Here is a 19,987-nt window from a genome sequence, read left to right on the forward strand (position 1 = left end):
ACGCCACGCCACGTCACGTCACGGCCCTCCCTGCGGCGCACATCCGGCTTCCGCGGCGCAGGCGGGAGCCAGACCCTCTCGCGGGAATCGTCCGCGAGAGCCTGGGCGATGGAGAAGCGGGGACGGGGTGGGAAGCCGCCCTCTACTGCGGCGCCTTTGCAGCCGCCGATGACGCCTTGGAAAGAGAGGAGGCCTAGCATGTTCGAGAAGGAGGCAGTGAGTGAGGAGACTCGGGACGAGGGCCAACCCCTAGGCTGCAGAGCTCCGGCTTTTGTGGTGTAGACCCTAGACCACCGCGCTAACTGACTGAAACAGCTTCTTCAGTTCTCTTCAGATTTGTTCAGCTCAGGTTTCCTAAGAGGCGCTTTCCCCAGAAATACGTAATTTTAGTGTGTTTAGTGCCACCACACAAACCGCAGCTTTACTAGCCAGAAGTAGGTGTATGTGTGCTGTGCTTCAAAATAATAATAATAATAATAATAATAATAATAATAATATTTGGATTGGATATACCAAGCAGAACAATGAGATGTCTTGAGTTTTTGTAAACAGCAGCAGCCTCAGTATTTGAAGAACATACGAGAGAGGAAGTTAAATTGAAAATAATTCTGTCCATTAACTTACTGTCTGAAATTAATGCAAAATGATACTCAATTTTATTGGTGGTATAACACCAGGATTTCTGTATGAGCACAGTGTGAAAACCATTACTGTGATGGACACTCCATCTTTTATTGAGACTTTGAGAGAGAGAATAATTTGTCCAAGGGTACAAAACTGTAATGATAGAGGTGGGACTTCTGGTCCACTTGCCTATAATTGTTTCTTTTCATACCTACTTCGTGGGACCCATAATCAACAGGATGAAGGAGAGATAATAGGCAAAACACTAATTTTTGAAGATCCTTATTTCAAATAACAGAATCCTTCCCACTGCCCCCGCAAAAAAAAAGTCCTGGCAGCATTTCAGGTTCTAATGACTGCTCTTTGGTGTCTGCATTTTACAGAGGAAAAAGAAACAAAAGGAGGAAAAATAAATAGGGCAAGTTCGCAGAACCAAGAAAAAGCACAGCAAGGCTAGAAACCTTAATATATTGGATTTTAAATTCATGCTCCCAGAAACTTTGTTGTATTGCCTCGTAATAAGTCTGAGAAACAGATAGGTCGCCTGCAGTAATGAAAAATATTTGTATTTTGAGGTGCCTTTTATAAACTTACTGTCTACTGAAGATCTGAAGTCTTGAAAAGTGAGGAAGTCTGAATCCAAAAGGAGGGGACGACAGATAGGTTCACTTGGTATATAGGCCAGAATCTGGGGAAAGGGGGACATGGACCAAGGCAGTTCTTGCTTATTTGCTATGAATGTGATTAACCATAGCTGTCTTTAAAATCTGGGCTTCTACAGGTAAGAAAATTGAATTGGGAAGAGACTGAGAAAAGATTTCACAAATGCTCACTAAATGTGCCTGAGGGCAGTGAGTCACTAATTAGTTATTCCTAACTTTCAGGTAGCTGATTATTCTCATGATCCCGAGCATAAGAAAGATTAGGACACACAATTTAATTGTTATAAATGTCTTTTGATTTTTTCTCTCCTGCATCCATTTATTTTCTTCTACTAGTAGGAACTCAATTTTCCTTTGGAGAATTAAGTAATTCCCTATTGGATAGAGTTTTGGTGGGACTGTCAGTCACCTTCCTTAACTTTGTGGTGAGGATGAGACCAAAACTAGGCTGATTAGATGAACTCTTCCTGTAATAATTAAAGAAAATGGTTGAGATTAATTTAAATTGAAGGCGGCATACTGACCTGCCTCAAGTGTCTGACTCTTTAGGCTTCTCTTCCATTCTGTGAGCTACTCCATATCTTTCCAATTAGTTATGTATATGGTTAACAAGATTCCGTGCTTATTGTTTGCAACCAAAGATTCCAAAACCTTAAACAAATTACTGAAAATTGAAAACTTGGTTAGTCTCACTTGTCTACGTACATTTGAAAATCTTTAATACTAGCAAACAGCTTTTAGAAATACTTTAATGTAATGGCATCTCATGACCATGCTCTTTTATTTCTAGGATTGTAGGCTCAACATAAGGAAATGCCATATCAATAGGTTAAATAATTAAACTCAGATTTAACTCAGGTTAAATAATTAAACTCAGATACCAAAAAGTTCTTCATATTTAAAGCCTATTTCTAATTTTTGGAAGTGACTACAAAGATTCTTCCTTAATTAAGAGATAAAATACTCTTAATAAAGAGAATACTAAATCAGAAAGCCAATATATATATATGGAAGAAATGGCAGAGATGTGAGTTTTCAGCATGTTAGAATCTCTGATTGTTATTTTTAAACCACAAATGCATGCCCTATCCCCAAGGAATTCATTGCAGTTGAGAGCCACTGTTAATGATATAATATAGTTGTATCCATTGGGTGTATTGTGAGAGGAAAAGAAGATGGCAGTACCCTGGAGAAGCATTCTATTAATGGAAAAGAACAAAATAAAAATTTCATTTTTAAGAGGTTTGGGGAGCTATAATGCCTTTCTTCCCCAACTAAAACATAAAGCAGTCGGACAGATGATTAAAACAGCAGGTTTATTTCTGATTAAGGACTTCTACTAGAAGCCAACATGGAGTAACTCCTACCAGAAACTACAGAAAATTACACAAAATGTATGAAGTACTTATTTCCACTGGCTGGAGGTAAGGTAAGACAGGATTGTGATCTTTGAGAGATGAGACACAAGAAAGGTGAGCCCCAAGATTTCCCCTAATGTACTGCCTGGTGAGGGCTTCCAGCCCATACCTTATGGAGGTGTCTCCCTTAGTTGAGAATGATTTGGGAGTCAGGGTAGGTCAGGGTGATATAAGAGCAGAGTATTAGAGAGGAGAGAGCTGTACAAACAGTTCCCAAGATCTGCAGAGGATTTTCCTCAAGTCTTCAGCTTAGTACATCAGTGCATCTGGTGAGGAAGTCAGGTGTGGCTAGAGAAAGAACCACCCAAAAGAAACAGAAAAAAATCCTTGGACTCACACAAAATAGATTTTTTTTTCCCACCAGTAAGAGTGGAAAACCATGTAAATCATAGGGCATTGGTTAGAGTGCTAAGAAGTGTATTGTCTCAGTATTGGGGGAAAAAAGCCCTAGACTTAGGGTTTTCTCTAGTTTGGCCTATCAGAGCTTAAAGACATGCCTCGAGAGGATTACAGTGTTTCCAAGTTACTGCATTCTAGAAGAAAGCTCAAGAATGCATGTGGGAATACAAAAATATACAGCTAAAACAGAAGGTAAAATTCACAGTATCTGGTGTTTAATTAGCATAACTTCAAAGAAGCAGAAAAGTACAACTCAAAATGGAGAGAAGAAACAAAACACCCAGAAATGATAAAAAGATAGAAATAGTATAAAAGGACACTAAAGTGGTTATTATAAAACAGTTATTGTGTTATATTAGTTTTCATCACATTAAAGCAGTTATAAAATACTGATATTATAAAAGAGTTAATATTATGTTCTGTTCAAGAATGAGGAGAGGGACTTCCCTGGTGGTCCAGTGGTTAAGACTCCATGCTCCCAATGCAGGGGGCCTGGGTTTGATCCCTGATCAGGGAACTAGATCCCACATGCCGCAACTAAGGATCCTGCAAGCTGCAACTAAGGATTCTGCATGCCTCATTGAAGATCCCGCCTGCGGCAACAAAGATCCCACCTGCTGCAACTAAGACTTGGGCACAGCCAAATAAATAAATAAATTTTTTTTAAAAAAATCAGAAAAGATTAAGCGTGGTAAATCCAGGTCAAACCTCTACAGATGAAAAATATAATGTTGGAAATGTAAAATAAACTGAGTGGAATTAACAGCAGATTTGACACTGCAGAGCAGGCTTAGTGAATTTAGAGACAGCAATAGAAAATCTGAAATGAGCTATGGGAAAATTTCAGGCAAAACTTTTATTATCTTTGGATCCCCAAGTGAGGAGAGGGGACAAACTGACCAAGACTTGAGAGAAAACTCAAATAAATAAAATCAGAAATTAAAGAGAAGAAATTAAAATTGATACCACCGAAATACAAAACATCATAAGAGATCACTATGCCAACTAGTTGGACAACCTAGAAGAAATGGATAAACTCCTAGAAACATACAACCTTCCAAGACTGAGTCATGAAGAAAGAAAAAATCTGAATTGACTGATTACTAGTGAGGAGAGTGAATCAGTAATCAAAAACCTACCTAAAACAAAAGTCCAGGATCAGATGGCCTCACTGGTGGATTCTACCAAATATTAAAATAAGAATTAATACCAGTCCTTCTCAAACTCTTCCAAAAAAATAGAAGAGGAGGGAACACTTCCAAACTCATTTTCAAGGCCAGCATTACCCTAATACCAAAACCAGCCAAGGACACCACAAGAAAAGAAAATTATAGGCCAGTATTCCTGATGAACATAGATGGAAAAATCCTCAACAAAATATTAGCAAACTGAATTCAATAGCACATTAAAGAGATAATACACCATGGTCAAAGGGATTTTATTCCAGGGATGCAAGGATGGTTCAACATCTGCAAATCAATCAGTGTGATACACCACATTAACAAAATGAAGGATAAAAATCTCATGATCAAAAAAAAAAATCTCATGATAATTCGAATAGATGCAGGAAAAGCTTTGACAAAAATTAACACCCATTTATGGTTTTTTTAAAAAACTCTCAACAAGGTGGTTACAGAGGGAATGTACCTCAACATAATAAAGGCTGTATATCAAAAGCCTACAGCTAACATTATACTCAGTAGTGAAAAACTAAGCTTTTCCTGCAAGATCGGGAAAAAGCCAAGGATGCCCACTTTTGCTGTTTTTATTCACATAGTCCTGGAATTTCTAGACAGAACAGTTAGGTAAGAAAAAGAAATTGAAGGCATTCAAATTGGAAAGGAAGAAGCAAAATTGTTGATTTTTGTATATGACATGATATTATATATAGAAAATCCTAAAGACTCTGCCAAAAAAAAAAAAAAACTATTAGAATTAAAAAACAAATCCAGTATAGTGGCAGGATACAAAATCAATATAAGAAATTCTGTTGAGTTTCTATGTACTAATAATGAACTAACAGAAAGAGAAAACAATCTCATTTACAATTGCATCAAAAAGAATAAAATACTTAGAAATAAATTTAACCAAGGAGATGAAAGACCTGTCCACTGAAAACTGTAAGACATTGATGAAAAAAATTGAAGACATAATAGAAATATATTTCATGCTCATGGATTGGAAGAATTAATATTGTTAAAATTTCCATAGTATCAAAAGGACCTACAGATTTAATATAATACAATCCCTTTTGAAATTCCAATCCCTATTCCAATTCCAATTCCAAAAAAAATCTGATGAAAAAAGTGGGCAGAAGATCTGAATAGATATTTTTCCAAAGAAAACATACAGACGGCCAACAGATACATGAAAAGATGCTCAACATTACTAATCAGGAAAGTTTCATATCAAAACTCACAACTGTTAGAATGGCTATTATCAAAAAGACAAGAGATAAGTGTTGGTGAGGATGTAGAGAAAAGAGAACATTTGTGCACTGTTGGTGGGAATGTAAATTCATGCAGCCACTATGGAAAACAGTAGAGAGGTTCCTCAAAAAGTTAAAAATAGGACTATCATGTGATCCAGTAATTCCACTTCTGGGTATTTATCTGAAGAAAACAAAAACACTAATTCAAAAAGGTATATGCACCCCCATGTTCATTGCAGCATTATTTTCAATAGCCAAGATATGGAAATGACCTGAATGTCCATTGATGAATGAATGAATAAAGAAGATATGGTGTATATATACAAAAAAGAGTGAAATCTTGCCATTTGCAAAAACATGGATGTGTCTCAAGTGCATTACGTTAAATGAAATGTCAGAGAAAGACAAATGCCATATGATCTCTCTTATATGTGGAAGCTCACAGATGCACAGAACAGATTGGTGGTTGCCAGAGGTTGGGGGTGTGGGGAAAGGGCTGGAGGGTGGGCAAAATGGGTGAAGGGGGTTAAAAGGTACAAACTTCAGTAAAATAATAATATGCTCAAGTGTGGTTTATTCCAGGAATGCAAGGTTGGTTTAACATTCAAAAATCAATGTAACTCACCATATTAACAAACCATTAGGGATGAAAAATAGGATGGAAATTGGTAACATTTCTACCTAAATTAAAGCAGCTCACCTAGTCATGGGTCTATCTGGATGATGACCTATATCTAAGATGATGTCCTATCTCTGTAAAGCATATGCACTGGTGGAACAGAAAATATGTACTTCTTATAATCAGATGTCAAGAGGCGAGCTGGGGAGATTCTGCACTAAACATGCTCTTCCTCTCCCTAACTTGCTTATCACATAAACTCCCTCAGAGAGGAACAAATGAGAGGGCAAAGAAGGGGAAGTATTGCTCCAATAACAGTTTCTGCCACATAGAAACATCAATGGTAGAGAATAAATATTTTCCCATAGTATTCCTGGGAATATGATTTTTAATATATACATTTTAAACTACTGGTCTATGAAGTAAGGTGTGAAAAATGAAGAGGAGTGATAGAAATACGTAGAACTGTAGGAAAATCAAGATGTAATAAACATTAAAATTAATAAAATTTTAGTAGGGAACAATGGTATTTTTATGTTATACAACTCCTAAAAACATAAAATGTGTTTATAAATCACCTTAAATGGGACATTGAAAGAATATCAAAGGAATTAATGCTTCAGAATAAATTGAAATAAATTTTTGTAACATAAAAAATTAATTGTAAATAAAAGTTCTTCTGTAAATGCAGAAGCAAACCATGTTCCTGGTTTGAAAAGCTATTGTAGGGGCTTCCCTGGTGGCACAGTGGTTGAGAATCTGCCTGCCAATGCAGGGGACACGGGTTTGAGCCCTGGTCTGGGAAGATCCCACATGCCACGGAGCAACTGGGCCCGTGAGCCACAGCTACTGAGCCTGAGCGTCTGGAGCCTCTGCTCCACAACAAGAGAGGCCGCGATAGTGAGAGGCCCGTGCGCCGCGATGAAGAGTGGCCCCCACTTGCTGCAACTGGAGAAAGCCCTTGCACAGAAACGAAGACCCAACGCAGCCAAAAATAAAAATAATAAATAATAAATAAAAAATTAAAAAAAAAAGAAAAGCTATTGTACAGTTACAAAGTTATTTATCATTAACATTATTTGTAAACAAGTATTTTAAACTATAAATTATTACCTCAGGCCCTGATCTCCTTATAATCTATTCACCATACAGCAGCCACAATAGTCTTTTAAAACTGTAAATTAGAAAATATCACTTGCCCGTTTAAATCCTTCCAATGGCTCCTCATTGTTCTGAGAATAAATTTCAAATTCCTTTTCAAATTCTACTTAGTCCTACATGATACCTTTTTGTTTTTAATGTATTTATTTTATTTATATTTGGCTGCATTGGGTCTTCGTTGCTGTGCGCGGGCTTTCTCTAGTTGTGGCGCGCGGGCTTCTCATTGCGGTGGCTTCTCTTGTTGCGGAGCACGGGCTCTAGGTGCGCGGGCTCGGTAGTTGTGGCTCATGAGCTTAGTTGCTACGCGGCAAGTGGGATCTTCCCAGACCAGGGCTCGAACCCGTCTCCCCTGTGGCAGGTGGATTCTTAACCACAGCGCCACCAGAGAAGCCCCATGATACCTTTTTAACCTTATTCTGTTACTACTATTTTCCTCACTCTAAACGATCCAGACAACCAAACACACGTCTATTCTCAGAACATGTTCTTTGTCCTTCCTATTTCCTGTTCCTTTTAGACTTCAGCCCAAACCAGACTGAAGGGACTTCTCCAATTATTCAGTCCAAATTAGGCCCTCATGATGAGTTTCTATCAAGTCATGTGATTTTCTTTGTATAGCAATTACCACTATTTAAAGTGGCTTATTCATTTCCCTGTATATGTTTTTATTGTCTATCAGTCCTCCTCTCCACTAGAAGGATAACTCCATGAGTGCAGAGTCCTTGATTATGAGTTAATACAAGTAAAACAATTAATTCCTGGTTATTATAATGAAGTTCACCGCTGTAACTTCAGAGCCTAGAGTACTTAACTGAACCATAGTAGCCACTAAATCAGTAGTTCTTTAAGACAGGTTGAATGTCATACAATAAATGTTGAATGTAAAAAGCACAGAAAGATGTATATACCAAATCAATACACTTTTGTTATCTTTTCAATTTAAGACAAATGTGTTATGTAAATAATTGTATTATTCAAAGATAAAATAATTAAAATTATAAGAAGACAATAAAGGATAATATTTTCATAATGTCAGGGCAGGGAACATGAAAGGTTTTCCTTACATACCAGTCTTCTAGCCACTCAGTTGCCCTCTCAGGGGCCACTCTTGTTTCTAGTTCTTTTGCATCTTCCATGGATGTTCTAAATATATGCATTCAAATTTGTGTTTGTGTGTATTTGTGTTTATAGATAAATAGATAGATGATAGCTATATTCTTTTTTCGTCTTTTACCAAATTGATAGCCAGGAGTGAATCTAGGATTTAGCAACCACATAATCATAGAAATCTTATAATGGATTTCCAAGCTTTGTGTCAGTCCTGTCCCATTGCACCAGGGTTCTTAAAACCGAAATTTCATTTTACAATTAAAAAAGTAATCTCTCTCTCTCTGTCTCTCTCTCCCTCCTTTCAGTATGCACAGATTGTAAGAGAAAGACTGAGAGAATCAATTCATGATGTTCATTACGTAGAGCCACCATTTGATGACTCAATTGCTGATACAGGTAAAGAATGGAAGAGTGCCCTGGCAAAACTACAGTTTGCTAATTCATATAGAATGGAGCCACTGAAAAAATTCCAGGCTCATTCAGTAGAAACGAAAGTCCAGCAGATATTAAAGGTAGGTTGATAGATATATATGATAGCAATATCTTAGCTTTGGGGGTTTGATAAACTGTATTAAGATTTATGGCAGTATAGTTACCCTGATTGATTTTTTTGTAGCTTTTATCTCTGAAAACATGAAAGTACTTTGTAGTCATACACAATAATCTTCATGTTGATGCTATGATTAAAGCTAGACCAAAAGGAATATTATTTTGCTATTTCATTTAACTCTTAATTATCCATAAATTATTTATCCTCCAGGTTCCATGTGTCTCCCATATTTGGAGGAATGAATAAAAAAAACCCATATTGAATATGTGTGAAAAATTGATTCATGACGACACTGAAACATCTTAAGAACAGGCAATCCCCAATTTATGCATGGGTTTTCTTCCCAGCTGGAATCTAAAGTTCATTTAAGACAGTTTGAAACTCAGACACATGTTTTCAGGCTAGTCCAACAAAGCTTCTTCAATTTTACAAAATTAATACTGTAATACTAATACCAATATTAATTATACTACTGTTGGTATCTGAAGACTACATGGTTCAGATGGAAAGAATTCCCTTGACCATCTTTCCTAATAAAGGGCCAAATTAAAAACTTTTAAATTATAGAATGTTTGTTTAAGGGACCTCTTTTTCTGAATCCCCTTTTCACCTTTGGGCACCAGGCACCCAGGATTTTTCTGATGACCAGATTCCCTTTGTGGGACTCTACCCAGCCTAATCTCCCTCTCCCACCTCTAATTTACAAGACGCACTCCTTTAGTAATAACTGGTGTAAGCTAGCTATTGGGAAGAAAGCATATGTTTAGTTTATTCTGTATAAATGATTAATGTCCCTTTAATTGTATCAAAGTTAATTCTTAAATGAATTAACCTTTATTAATGCAGAAGAATATTTAGGAAACCTACCCTCCAACCTCCCTCCACCACCATAGACATAGATACATTTCTAAGCTGAATTAATAATTATCAGATAATATTTGGTAAAGATATTATGGCTCATAACTTAAGGAAATAAATTCAATTCAATACAATAAAATAATTATTAATTCTCTGATCTAAACACTAATAGCAAGCATTTGTGATTGAGTATACATTTTGGTGTGTCTCTCACTCAGCCCTACCACATAGACTGAGTTCAAGTTTATTGAATATAGTAGAATTTCACATTGTATTTGCATATGATAGCTTATAGAATTGCATTGAGCATGATGGGGCCTGGAACAGCTTATTGGAAATATAGGTGGAAGGCTAGGGGTCATAGAGAGGCCAGGGATTTTCCTTTGCGTTTAGGGAAAATTGAACACAGTTCTAGACACGGAAACAGTATATACTGATGGAGCTTATAGGTATCTTCCTATAGCACATGCTCTTTATTTATTAAAAATGAACACTTATGTAGATAAAGCCTGGGATCTCTTAGGCAGATTCAGAAGGGAGAATGGATGTTGCTAAGTGTCCAAAAGACTGAGCCAATTGCCTGAGGGAACTAAATGCTTCTAGACCCAGTTTAGATCCAGAAGCATTCTAGAAGGGAACCAAAACCAAAAAATGGGTAATTTATTTGGTTTTACTTGCCTATAAAATTACCAGGTAGGCATCCATTTGTTGTCATTAGAACTCAGAACATTGGTTAATTTATCATTGGTCTGAGTCAGTTAATCAAAGCCAGGTGCCACCTGCTCACCAGCTGGTTCAGGTCTGCTTATGGTTTGTAGGAAAATGTAGTCCTTAATGGCCCACATCTGTCTCCCCACCTGCCCCCAGCTATATATTAATTTAGTAAGAAACATGAGAAATCTTTGATTTCCTTGATACTCTCCTGGAGGCCACAGAAAAAAGCAGTGGAGTGAGAAGCCATAGAAACAGGATTAGAAAGCAGTGGCCTTTAATTTGTGGAGACAAGAAGACAGGAATAGGGACTTCCCTGGTTGTCCAGTGGTTAAGACTCTACCCTTCCAGTGCAGGGGGTGTGGGTTCAATCCCTGGTCGGGGAACTGAGATCCCACATGCCACGTGGCCAAAAAAAGAGACAGGAATAACATAATGCAGGCTCTGCTCCTGAATTTTAGCAAATATATAAATTTGAAAAAGATTTAAGATTCTCTACCTAAGAATTCCCAGAAGCTTTGTTTTAAAATTCCTCTTGTGTCTCCCTAATAACTGTTTGGCACAGTAATCTAGTAAAGGAAAACTTAAGCTTAAGGGTTGCTAATGAAGGGCAATTGAACATAATTTAAAAACCAAACTAGGGGGCTTCCCTGGTGGCGCAGTGGTTGAGAATCTGCCTGCCAATGCAGGGGACACGGGTTCAAGCCCTGGTCTGGGAAGATCCCACATGCCGTGGAGCAACTAGGCCCATGAGCCACAACTACTGAGCCTGCGCGTCTGGAGCTCGTACCCCGCAACAAGAGAGGCTGCGACAGTGAGAGGCCTGCGCACCGCGATGAAGAGTGGTCCCCGCTTGCCGCAACTAGAGAAAGCCCTCGCACAGAAACGAAGACCCAACACAGACAAAAATAAAGAAAGAAAGAAAGAAAGAAAGAAAGAAGCTTTCATTAAAAAAAAAAAAAAAAAAACACCAAACTAGGGCCTCCCTGGTGGCACAGTGCTTAAGAATCCGCCTGCCAATGCAGGGGACACGGGTTCGAGTCCTGGTCTGGGAAGATCCCACATGCCGCGGAGCAATTAAGCCCATGCGCCACAACTACTGAGCCTGTGCTCTAGAGCCTGTGAGCCATAATTACTGAGCCTGCGTGCCACAACTACTGAAGCCCTCATGCCTAGAGGCCATGCTCTGCAACAAGAGAAGCCACTGCAATGAGAGGCCCGAGCACCACAACGAAGAGTAGCCCCTGCTCCCTGCAACTAGAGCAAGCCCGTGCAGCAACAAAGACCCAATGCAGCCAAATATTAAAAAAGAAATAAAGAAATAAAACTAAATTTTCTTCAAAATTATTATTGAAATAAATTGGTAAACATATCAACCATTTAATATTATTTGGTTAGAAATATGTATATTTTTCAAAAAGTTATATGTATTAATCAGACACATATTCTACTTCAATTTTTGTTTAGAAAATATTTGGTTTGAAAATTAAAATATTTTTCTTAATTTTTTTAAAGGAAAATCTTAAAGATGTCAAATATGATGACAAAGTCTTCTCTCATTTGTCGCTTGAATTAGCAGATCGCATATTGCTAGCAGTCAAAGAATTTGGGTTCCACCGTTATAAGTTCATTATAAAAGTATTATTTATTCAAAAGACGGGTCAAGCAATCAATGTAAGTACCTCACTGATCAGCATCTACCAAGTTCAACTATGAGGTCTCCCCTCTAAGTGACTTGATATTTATTGCAATGTCTCAAAGGCATATTTGAGGTGCATCTTGACTGAAAGGATAATTATTGAACTATATTTTCTTTCACTTTGAATTATTTGAAAAATACTAAGCTAGAAATGGTAATTTTCTGTTAATAATTTATTAAATTGCATGGGTATTCTGTTCCTTGACCATAACAGTTTTGACAATTTAATGTCATTTAATAATTGATTAACCAGTAAATTTATTTAGGGCACTAAATAATGGGTATAGGTACTGAGGAAAATACAGAAAATTATATGACATGGACCATGAATGCCAAGGAGTTTTTACTCCAGTCAAGAAAATAAAGCAACACAATTTTGAGTGTAAGAAAATAAAATGATGCAGAGAATGTAATAGCCTAGGTTTTAGCGTGCAGTTGACCTGGATATGAATCCTGGCAGCAACACACACTGCCTCTGGCCTGGACATAGTTTTTTCTTCTGTAAAATGGGGCTGATAAAACCTACTTGCTAGAGTTAATGTGAAGATTTAATGAGATTATCCGTATTAAAATCCTTAACAGAGTGCCCAGCCCAGAGTCCTCAATAAACAGAAAGGCTTATTTTTTTTTATTACTTCAATAAATATTTATTGAGCAATTCCTACATGAGAAAGGCTTATTACTATTACTTACAAGTAAGAGTGCTATACCCCGAGAGCTGTGTGCGTTTCTAGTGAGTTGAGCGCCAACTGTGTGGGGCGGGACAGTCTGAGGGGCTCCACGAGGAAGCCCGGCGGGAGCACTTGGCTGGGCGGAAGGCTGCCGCCCACACGGCGGTCAGCAAGGCGCCCGGGGAGGACAGAATTACACCACAGCCTGCGTGCACGCTCGGGGAACGAGACGCTTCTAGATGGTGACAAGTGCTCCATGCACGGAGTGACTACTTGGGATTGTCTGGAGACGGGGAAGGGCCTCTGATGTCTGAATGACAAGAAAAAACCAGCCGTGCCAAAGATCAGGGAGAAGGTCCAAGCAGGGAAAACATGGAGCGCAGAGACGCTAAGGCGGGGCGAACTCGCTGTGCTTGACTAATAACCAGAGAGGCTGTGGTGTATTTAGGTAGCCCCACCCCAGAAGTTAGCAGCCTCAGGCACCAGCCATGTATTTGCTCATCGTTCTGTGGGTCAGTTTAGCCTGGATTAGCTGTTTGGATTTTCGGCTGGTCTCACGGATGCACTTGCAGCCACCCAGTGACTCAGCTGGACCTAGAGTTCCACCGCGGCCTCACTCACAGGTGTGACAGTTGGTGCTGGCTGTTGGCTGGGGCACCTGGGTCCCCCTGCACAGGAGCCATCATCCTCCAGTGGACCGAACGGGCTTCCTTACATGTGGGGCTCCTCACAGCATTCCAGGAGGTGAGAGCAGAAGACCTCTTAAGGCCTTTCTTGGAAGTAGCACAGTGTTACATTCTTTTGCTCAGAGCAAGTCCCAAGGCCAATTCATATTCACAGGGTGGAAAAATAGACAGCCTCTTGATGGGAGATGCCACATTGGATTTTTGACCATTTTAGAGCCACCACAGAAAAAGATGATGTGTGGCTTTGCAGGTGAAGCAAGGAATTAGGGTTTCTCTTTTAACAGCCTGCTCAGAGTCAATACCATTTTTTAATTTCAAGACAAACTTCCGGTCGAAAATCTTTTAAGGGTGGGAAGAATAATTCCTTATTATGGACTATAACACCGCAGAGTAGTACCGCACGCAGAACTACTAGACCCAGATTACAGAGTGCCTCCTGTTCCTGCCCCCGAGACACTCTGCTAAGGGAGCGTCTTTCTGTGTTAGATAACTTACCAGCTCCAGTAAAAGAAAAGATGGACCCAGGAAGCATCACTGTCAAGTCTTTTCAGCAAAGGGAAGATTGGACAAATTACTTTTAAAGTATAACTTTCTGAGATAGTGATGCATCTTCTAAAAAGTATCAAACTTGTATAGATTTAAAAATTACTACTTAACATGTTCGATCTAAAGTGGGTCTTCTAAACATTTCTCTCATAGATTGCCAGCAGATGGATCTGGGATGTCGTGTGGGACACCTGGGTTGCTGCGAAACATGAAACTGAAACTTATGTGGCATTGGCCTTAGTATTTGCTCTTTACTGTGAATAGCTTGTTACATGTACTAAAGAGTGTTTACTTCTCAACTTTTCAAAAATACATGAAATTTATAGATTTGTGAACCTCATAGTAGTTTTGATTAGCTATATTTTTATATCTCCAATTGAAGCTTAATTGTATTCTTTTAACAATAAAGTTAAAGCTGGATTTTTACCTTTATACTTACTAGTTATCGTATTTATTAACATTGTATTACCCCAAAGTATAAAAGTATAAGAGGTATATGTATATGCCTTTTTCATATATATATACAAATACATGAATGCTTATGATGGATTATAATATGGGGGAATTATTTATCATCCTAGTTAGATTTAAGAAAATTAGAATTTGCTACAGGATATTATGATGCAAACTTGTAAAATGTCAAATTAAGTAAATGTTAAGATAGATTTTTGGAAAACTTCCAAAGGCAGATATTTTGAATGGTATCTTAATATACTACATGCATTCTTTTGAAAGAAGTTACCAAGTTTGAAAGAAAGATGTTGATATATTTAATACTTCCCTAACTAACACCTCTCCCTCCAATCAAAACACTTCCAAGTGTGCAGTCTTTCTATTTGTTAGTCCATTAGTTAAGCTCTTTTTAGCTGCAAGAACCGAAAAACCTAACATAATTATTTTTTTAAAAGAGGAAAATTGTATTTCCCAGGCATTTGATCAAGGATCCGGGTTCTTTCTGTCTTCCTGCTCTCCCCTCAGATTCTATGTACACGAGTTTAACTTGGTAGAATTTAACCACATTCTCATGGCTTTATCATCATGATTCACTCCCTGAGCTGGGCTGCAGCTCACCTTCCCTGAAGCACATGGCCGTGTGGAGAGTGGACACCACTGTCAATCGGGGCTTCTCCTGCAAGGAGGCAGGGGGTGGGGCTTGGTGGAGCCAAGCAGTAGTGTCTGTGATAATTCATGCTATTTTCAAGTTATAGTCAGAACTTGAAAACACATGCCAAACTTAATGGACAGTAAAAATACTGATTAGTTGAATAATCTATAAACAGGAAAACAGAAAGACAGAGGAGAGCTTTCTTTTCACTTGTGTGTTTTAATGCGTTGGATAATCCAGGACTGGCAGTTCCATACTACACAGCATAGACATGATAGTTGTAGCCCAAAGAATCTTTAAAACAGGATTTATTGTTTGCTAACTTTGGTCACAGAAAAATCAGTAATAACAAACCTAAGAAGGGCTTCTGTTAAGCAATGTTCCTTCCTGATGACCTCATCAGGATAAACACACTTCCTGGTATTGAGCAGACGCTTATAAACGTGACTTTGTAAAGTGAGAATCATGCCTTCCTCCTAGGGTTGGTTTGTGAATTAAGTGAGGTAATATATATAGTCAGGCACTTATGTCCAGCACTTAGCATAACCCTGGAGCATACCAAATCCTGAAATGTTACCTGTTATCATTCAGTTTGACAGCTCAGAATTACCTTCAGTTCTGCTTTCTCTTGCCCTTGTCCCAACCCCCATTCGTACTTAATTGTTAAATTCTATGGATTCTGTTTTTTTGAAGTGACTCAAAATCATCCCCTTGGGACTTCCCGGGGGGTCCAGTGGTTAAGACTCCCCCTTCCAATGCAGGGGGTGAGGATTCTATCCCTGGTGGGGGAGCTAAGATCCCACATGCCCCGTGGCCAAAAAACCATAACATAAAACAGAAGCAATATTGTAACAAATTCAATAAAGACTTTAAAAAATGGTCCACCTCAAAAAAAAAAACAAAAAAACAAAACCTGCTGTGATATCTCTTGCCTGGGTCCTCACTCTCTCACAACTATTTTGATAGTCCTTCTTTTATTTATTCATGTGTTAATTGTTTTGTTCAACATATGTCACCACAGAAATCTGAACACCCCCTAATCTGATTCCCTGCTTCTCAAAGCTTTACAGCAGGTTATTGACCATCGTTTACATGGTTCACAGAACTCCTCTGTCATCCCACCCTCTCCTCCAGATGCATTTTGAGTTTCTTTCCTTAACAAGGACCTGACTTTTCCCTGAGGAAGAGTCCCACTGCAGCCCTCTCAAGTAAAAGCTGGTTTTTCTCTCATCCCTCATCACTAATGCCTCAGAGCCAGGAGCTAGGTAGGCAACCCCACTGACTGTAAAAAGCTCTGGCTCCTGGAAATTTATGCAATCCGGATGTACAGTTCTTCACTTCTCTGTGTCATTGTTGCCTACTAGTCCCCTGGCCTGTTCCTTCTCATTTCTTGAAAACCTGAGCTACTGGATTGCAAGCTTCATCTCCACTCAACTCCTGCTGTCATTCTCTGTGACTTCAATATCCACGTAGATAATCATCCAATAAGGCAGCTCTCGCTTTGCACAAGTTGTAGTTACTACAGCTTAGTTGAATCACACCAGTCCCCCAACAACATGGTTCACATTTCAGGGACCGCATATTATATATGTATATTAACCGTGAGTAACTTCATAAGGTACAAACTCCCCAGCCAGCTCTTCAGTTCTCAAGTCACTACGTAAATAGCAGGTGGGCGTCATGAGCCTTCGTCAAAGTCCGTCAGTCACTGGTCACTGCACTTCTGGTATTCAGCTCTTCAGGTCACAAGACAGCAAAGCATGTAGTTGTGTTGCCTCCTTGTCTCCCAGTGACAAAAGCACATGATGTTTTACAAAAATGGACCACCAAAAGAGGAAATTGGGCAAAAAAAGGTGAAAGTGCATCAAAGAAGTAAGAAGTGATGATGCTAGAAATGAAATTGGTTAGGAAATTTGAACATGACAACAGCAAAACCAAGACAGGATGAGACCTAAGCCCACATGGAAGTACGTCAGGAATCATGGGGAGAAAGTCCAATAAGTAAGAAAAGTAAGGTGAAATTGCGTCAACATCTTTTAGCTTAAATTGTCCAGGAACAGAAAGCCACTTGTGGTTGTGAAAGGCTTTCTTCTACTTTGGATAGAAAACTGTATGGTATCTGCTGTTCCACATCCGTGGATTTAACCAACGGCAGATGGTGTAGTAGTGGATATATTTAGTGAAAACAATCTGTGTAAGTGGACCTGCACAGTTCAAGTATCAACTGTAATAATAATTTTAAAAAAATCTCAATCAGTTTGGCTAGCATTCAGGCCAAAGCGTTGAAGTTAGTTACTCTGTTGAAAGAAAACTGTAATTACAAAGAGACAGAAAAACAACCTTTTTCTGCCAGTAAAGGCTGGTTCCATCATTTTAGGCGTCGACATGAACTGATTCATGTCGACCTATCTGGTGAATCTGCTGTGAAATATGCACCCAGATTTCACAGGTTAGTTACAGACAGTGGTTGTGAGAAAATGATGGAGATGTCCAGAGGAAAGGAGGCTAATAAGACTTCACATTAAAGAGACTCTTGGAGATTACTTACAACATTGAAAATGCAAAAGATAAAATGCTGGAAGCCATCCAAACTTCGAAAGAAGTATGACAATTTATCAAGGCATAGGAAAGATAAGTTACAGGATGAGAAAAAGGCAAGCACAATTTAAATTACTCTTGGTAAAGTTTTTAAAAGAAAATACTAATTCTCAATGTTTGTCATGTTTCAAATTACACTGTACTAAATATAAGTTTTACATTGAAAAAAATTCTGTATATGTGTATAATTGTCAGTAAGGGAGTTTTCAGTTTTTTAACGAAAGTTTTTTAAAGTCGTAGAAGAACTCTACTTTTTCTCTTTGATTAATAAGATTACTTTGTACGACTCCAGCTTCCATGGTCGTTTTTATGGCCCTGTGCTATCATGCAACTAGGACTGTCTGTGCTCTAGGTTCCCAGTTCCTTGACCAACTCACATTCAAGGACCTTTTCATCTAGCACACGTTGGGCATCTGCTCCTTGGTTCATCCTGTAGACCTTGTTAGCCTCAAGATCAGCATGACCTCTGAAGTCTCAGTTTCGAGCAGGTTACTCTCATGCAGTGGTTTCCTGTCCTAGCTCACCACCTGGCACACCCTGAACAGTCACTTTTCAGTCCTGTTGAACCCTCCCGCTCACTGACCTTCCTCGCGCTTTCACAGTTCTCTTGTTTTCTGCCTCAGATCTCATGGCCCATCTTTATAACTGCTGTACAGTCACTCCCTGACAAACACACTCCAGATTCCTTTGCCCCTCTTCTTCCTTTGGGAACACCCCTTCCCGAACAATCCCGAATCCCCTTGTCTGCTTTGTCCAAGCCTGAGTTCAAATAGCTGAGCTTGACTGACTGGTTTCACTTTAAATTCACGACCACAAACCTCCAGTGGGCAAACACTTGGCATCCTAGAAGCTTTGTTTTCCTATCCCCACACCTCCTCTCTCCCCCGGTTTCCTATATTCCTCTCCTCTGCTCACCTTCAGCTTATGACCTCACCTCATACCTGATCAAGGAAAGAAGAAGTATCAGAGGAAAAGTCCCTCAAGTTCCCGCCACCTGATCTCCAAAGCCACTCGCATCTGCAGCCACAGTCTGGTTTCCGTCTGGTTACAATAAACGGACTGTGCTTCCTCCTGTCAAAGGCTTATCCCAACATCTGTGCGGCCTTCCACCCTTCTCATGGCAGGCACTTTCCAGCACCTATCTCCTCTCTCTCTTGCATCATGATTTTCCCCTTCTACTGAGTCATCTTGTCAGCATGCAAACATGCTCTAGTGTCTTCTGTCGTAAAAACGACAGCAACCCACCTCTCCACCCACCCTCTTTCTCTGTTACTCACACTTCTCTCTCTGCAGCACTGTGGTTCCAATTCCTAGCCTCCCATTCCTTCCCTAATCGACTTCAGTTTAGCTTCTGCAATCACCATACCATTGAAACAGCTTGGGACAATAAAGATTGGTAGTTACTACCAAATTTCTAAATACAATGGACATTTTCCTGTCCTTATCTTACTCAACTTCTCAGTTGACATGTTGATCAGCCCCCTGTTTGAGACACTCTACCCTCTCAGCTCACAATACTTGCTAGTTTTCTTCCTTCTTCTCTATTTCCACCAGTATCTCTGGAATTCTTGACCTTGGGCCTTTTTCTCACCTATATCTACATATGCTAAGTGGTCTCATACAGTTTTATGTCTTTTTTTCTTCACCACTCTATTGCCAGTGCTTTACTCAGGGCCTAACAATACATAGTAAGGTAGTATTTGATGAATGAATGAATAAATGATTCCTTGTATTTCTATCACCTAACATAGTTCTTAGTTGGTTTCCATAAAATATTTGTGAAATAACTGAATGGACATTATTATTCTAATCCTGCAAATGAGGAAATGGAGGGTCAGAAAGATTAAATAATTTATCCACGATCACACAGCTAATAAGTGGCACAGCTGGTATTCATTTGGTCTTAATTCCAAATCTTTGTTCTCGCCATTACATCAAACTGCCTCCCTGTATATTTCACTCCTGACTCCAAGGATCTACCTTCATTTACCCTATTCTCAAGCCACAATGGAATGACCTTTGCACTTGAATATGCCTCTTATTTTCCCACCTCTCAGTCTTTTTCAGGCTCGAACCCGTATTTCCACTTCTAATTGTACATTTACAGGAAGTTGTCCTACCAGTCTCTTAAGATACTTT

General features: G+C 39.0%; 1 protein-coding gene across 2 annotated transcripts; it reads left to right on the forward strand.

The window, feature by feature from the left end:
• Positions 1–73: 73 nt before the first annotated feature.
• On the forward strand, positions 74–14,453 carry DYNLT2 (dynein light chain Tctex-type 2). 2 transcript variants are annotated; one of them, XM_059941845.1, is made up of 4 exons: positions 74–216; positions 8,730–8,936; positions 12,059–12,217; positions 14,299–14,453. In XM_059941845.1, the coding sequence occupies exons 1-4, from the start codon at positions 109–111 to the stop codon at positions 14,407–14,409; spliced, it is 585 nt and encodes a 194-aa protein (XP_059797828.1). In that variant the 5' UTR covers positions 74–108; the 3' UTR covers positions 14,410–14,453. The 2 variants fall into 2 exon arrangements, with proteins under 2 accessions (XP_059797828.1, XP_059797829.1); XM_059941846.1 differs by lacking the exon at positions 12,059–12,217 and having other exon boundaries at positions 8,730–8,820; positions 14,299–14,381.
• The last annotated feature ends 5,534 nt before the right edge of the window (positions 14,454–19,987 follow it).

The sequence above is a fragment of the Balaenoptera ricei genome, chromosome 12 (assembly GCF_028023285.1).
Source record: "Balaenoptera ricei isolate mBalRic1 chromosome 12, mBalRic1.hap2, whole genome shotgun sequence".
NCBI classification, from domain to species: Eukaryota; Metazoa; Chordata; class Mammalia; order Artiodactyla; family Balaenopteridae; genus Balaenoptera; species Balaenoptera ricei.

Coding starts and splice junctions, on each gene's coding strand:
- DYNLT2 (XM_059941845.1), top strand. CDS start 109: ATGGAGAAGCGGGGACGGGGTGGGAAGCCGCCCTCTACTGCGGCGCCT. Junction 8,937..12,058: donor AAGTCCAGCAGATATTAAAG/GTAGGTTGATAG, acceptor ATTTTTTTAAAG/GAAAATCTTAAAGATGTCAA. Junction 12,218..14,298: donor AGACGGGTCAAGCAATCAAT/GTAAGTACCTCA, acceptor TTTCTCTCATAG/ATTGCCAGCAGATGGATCTG.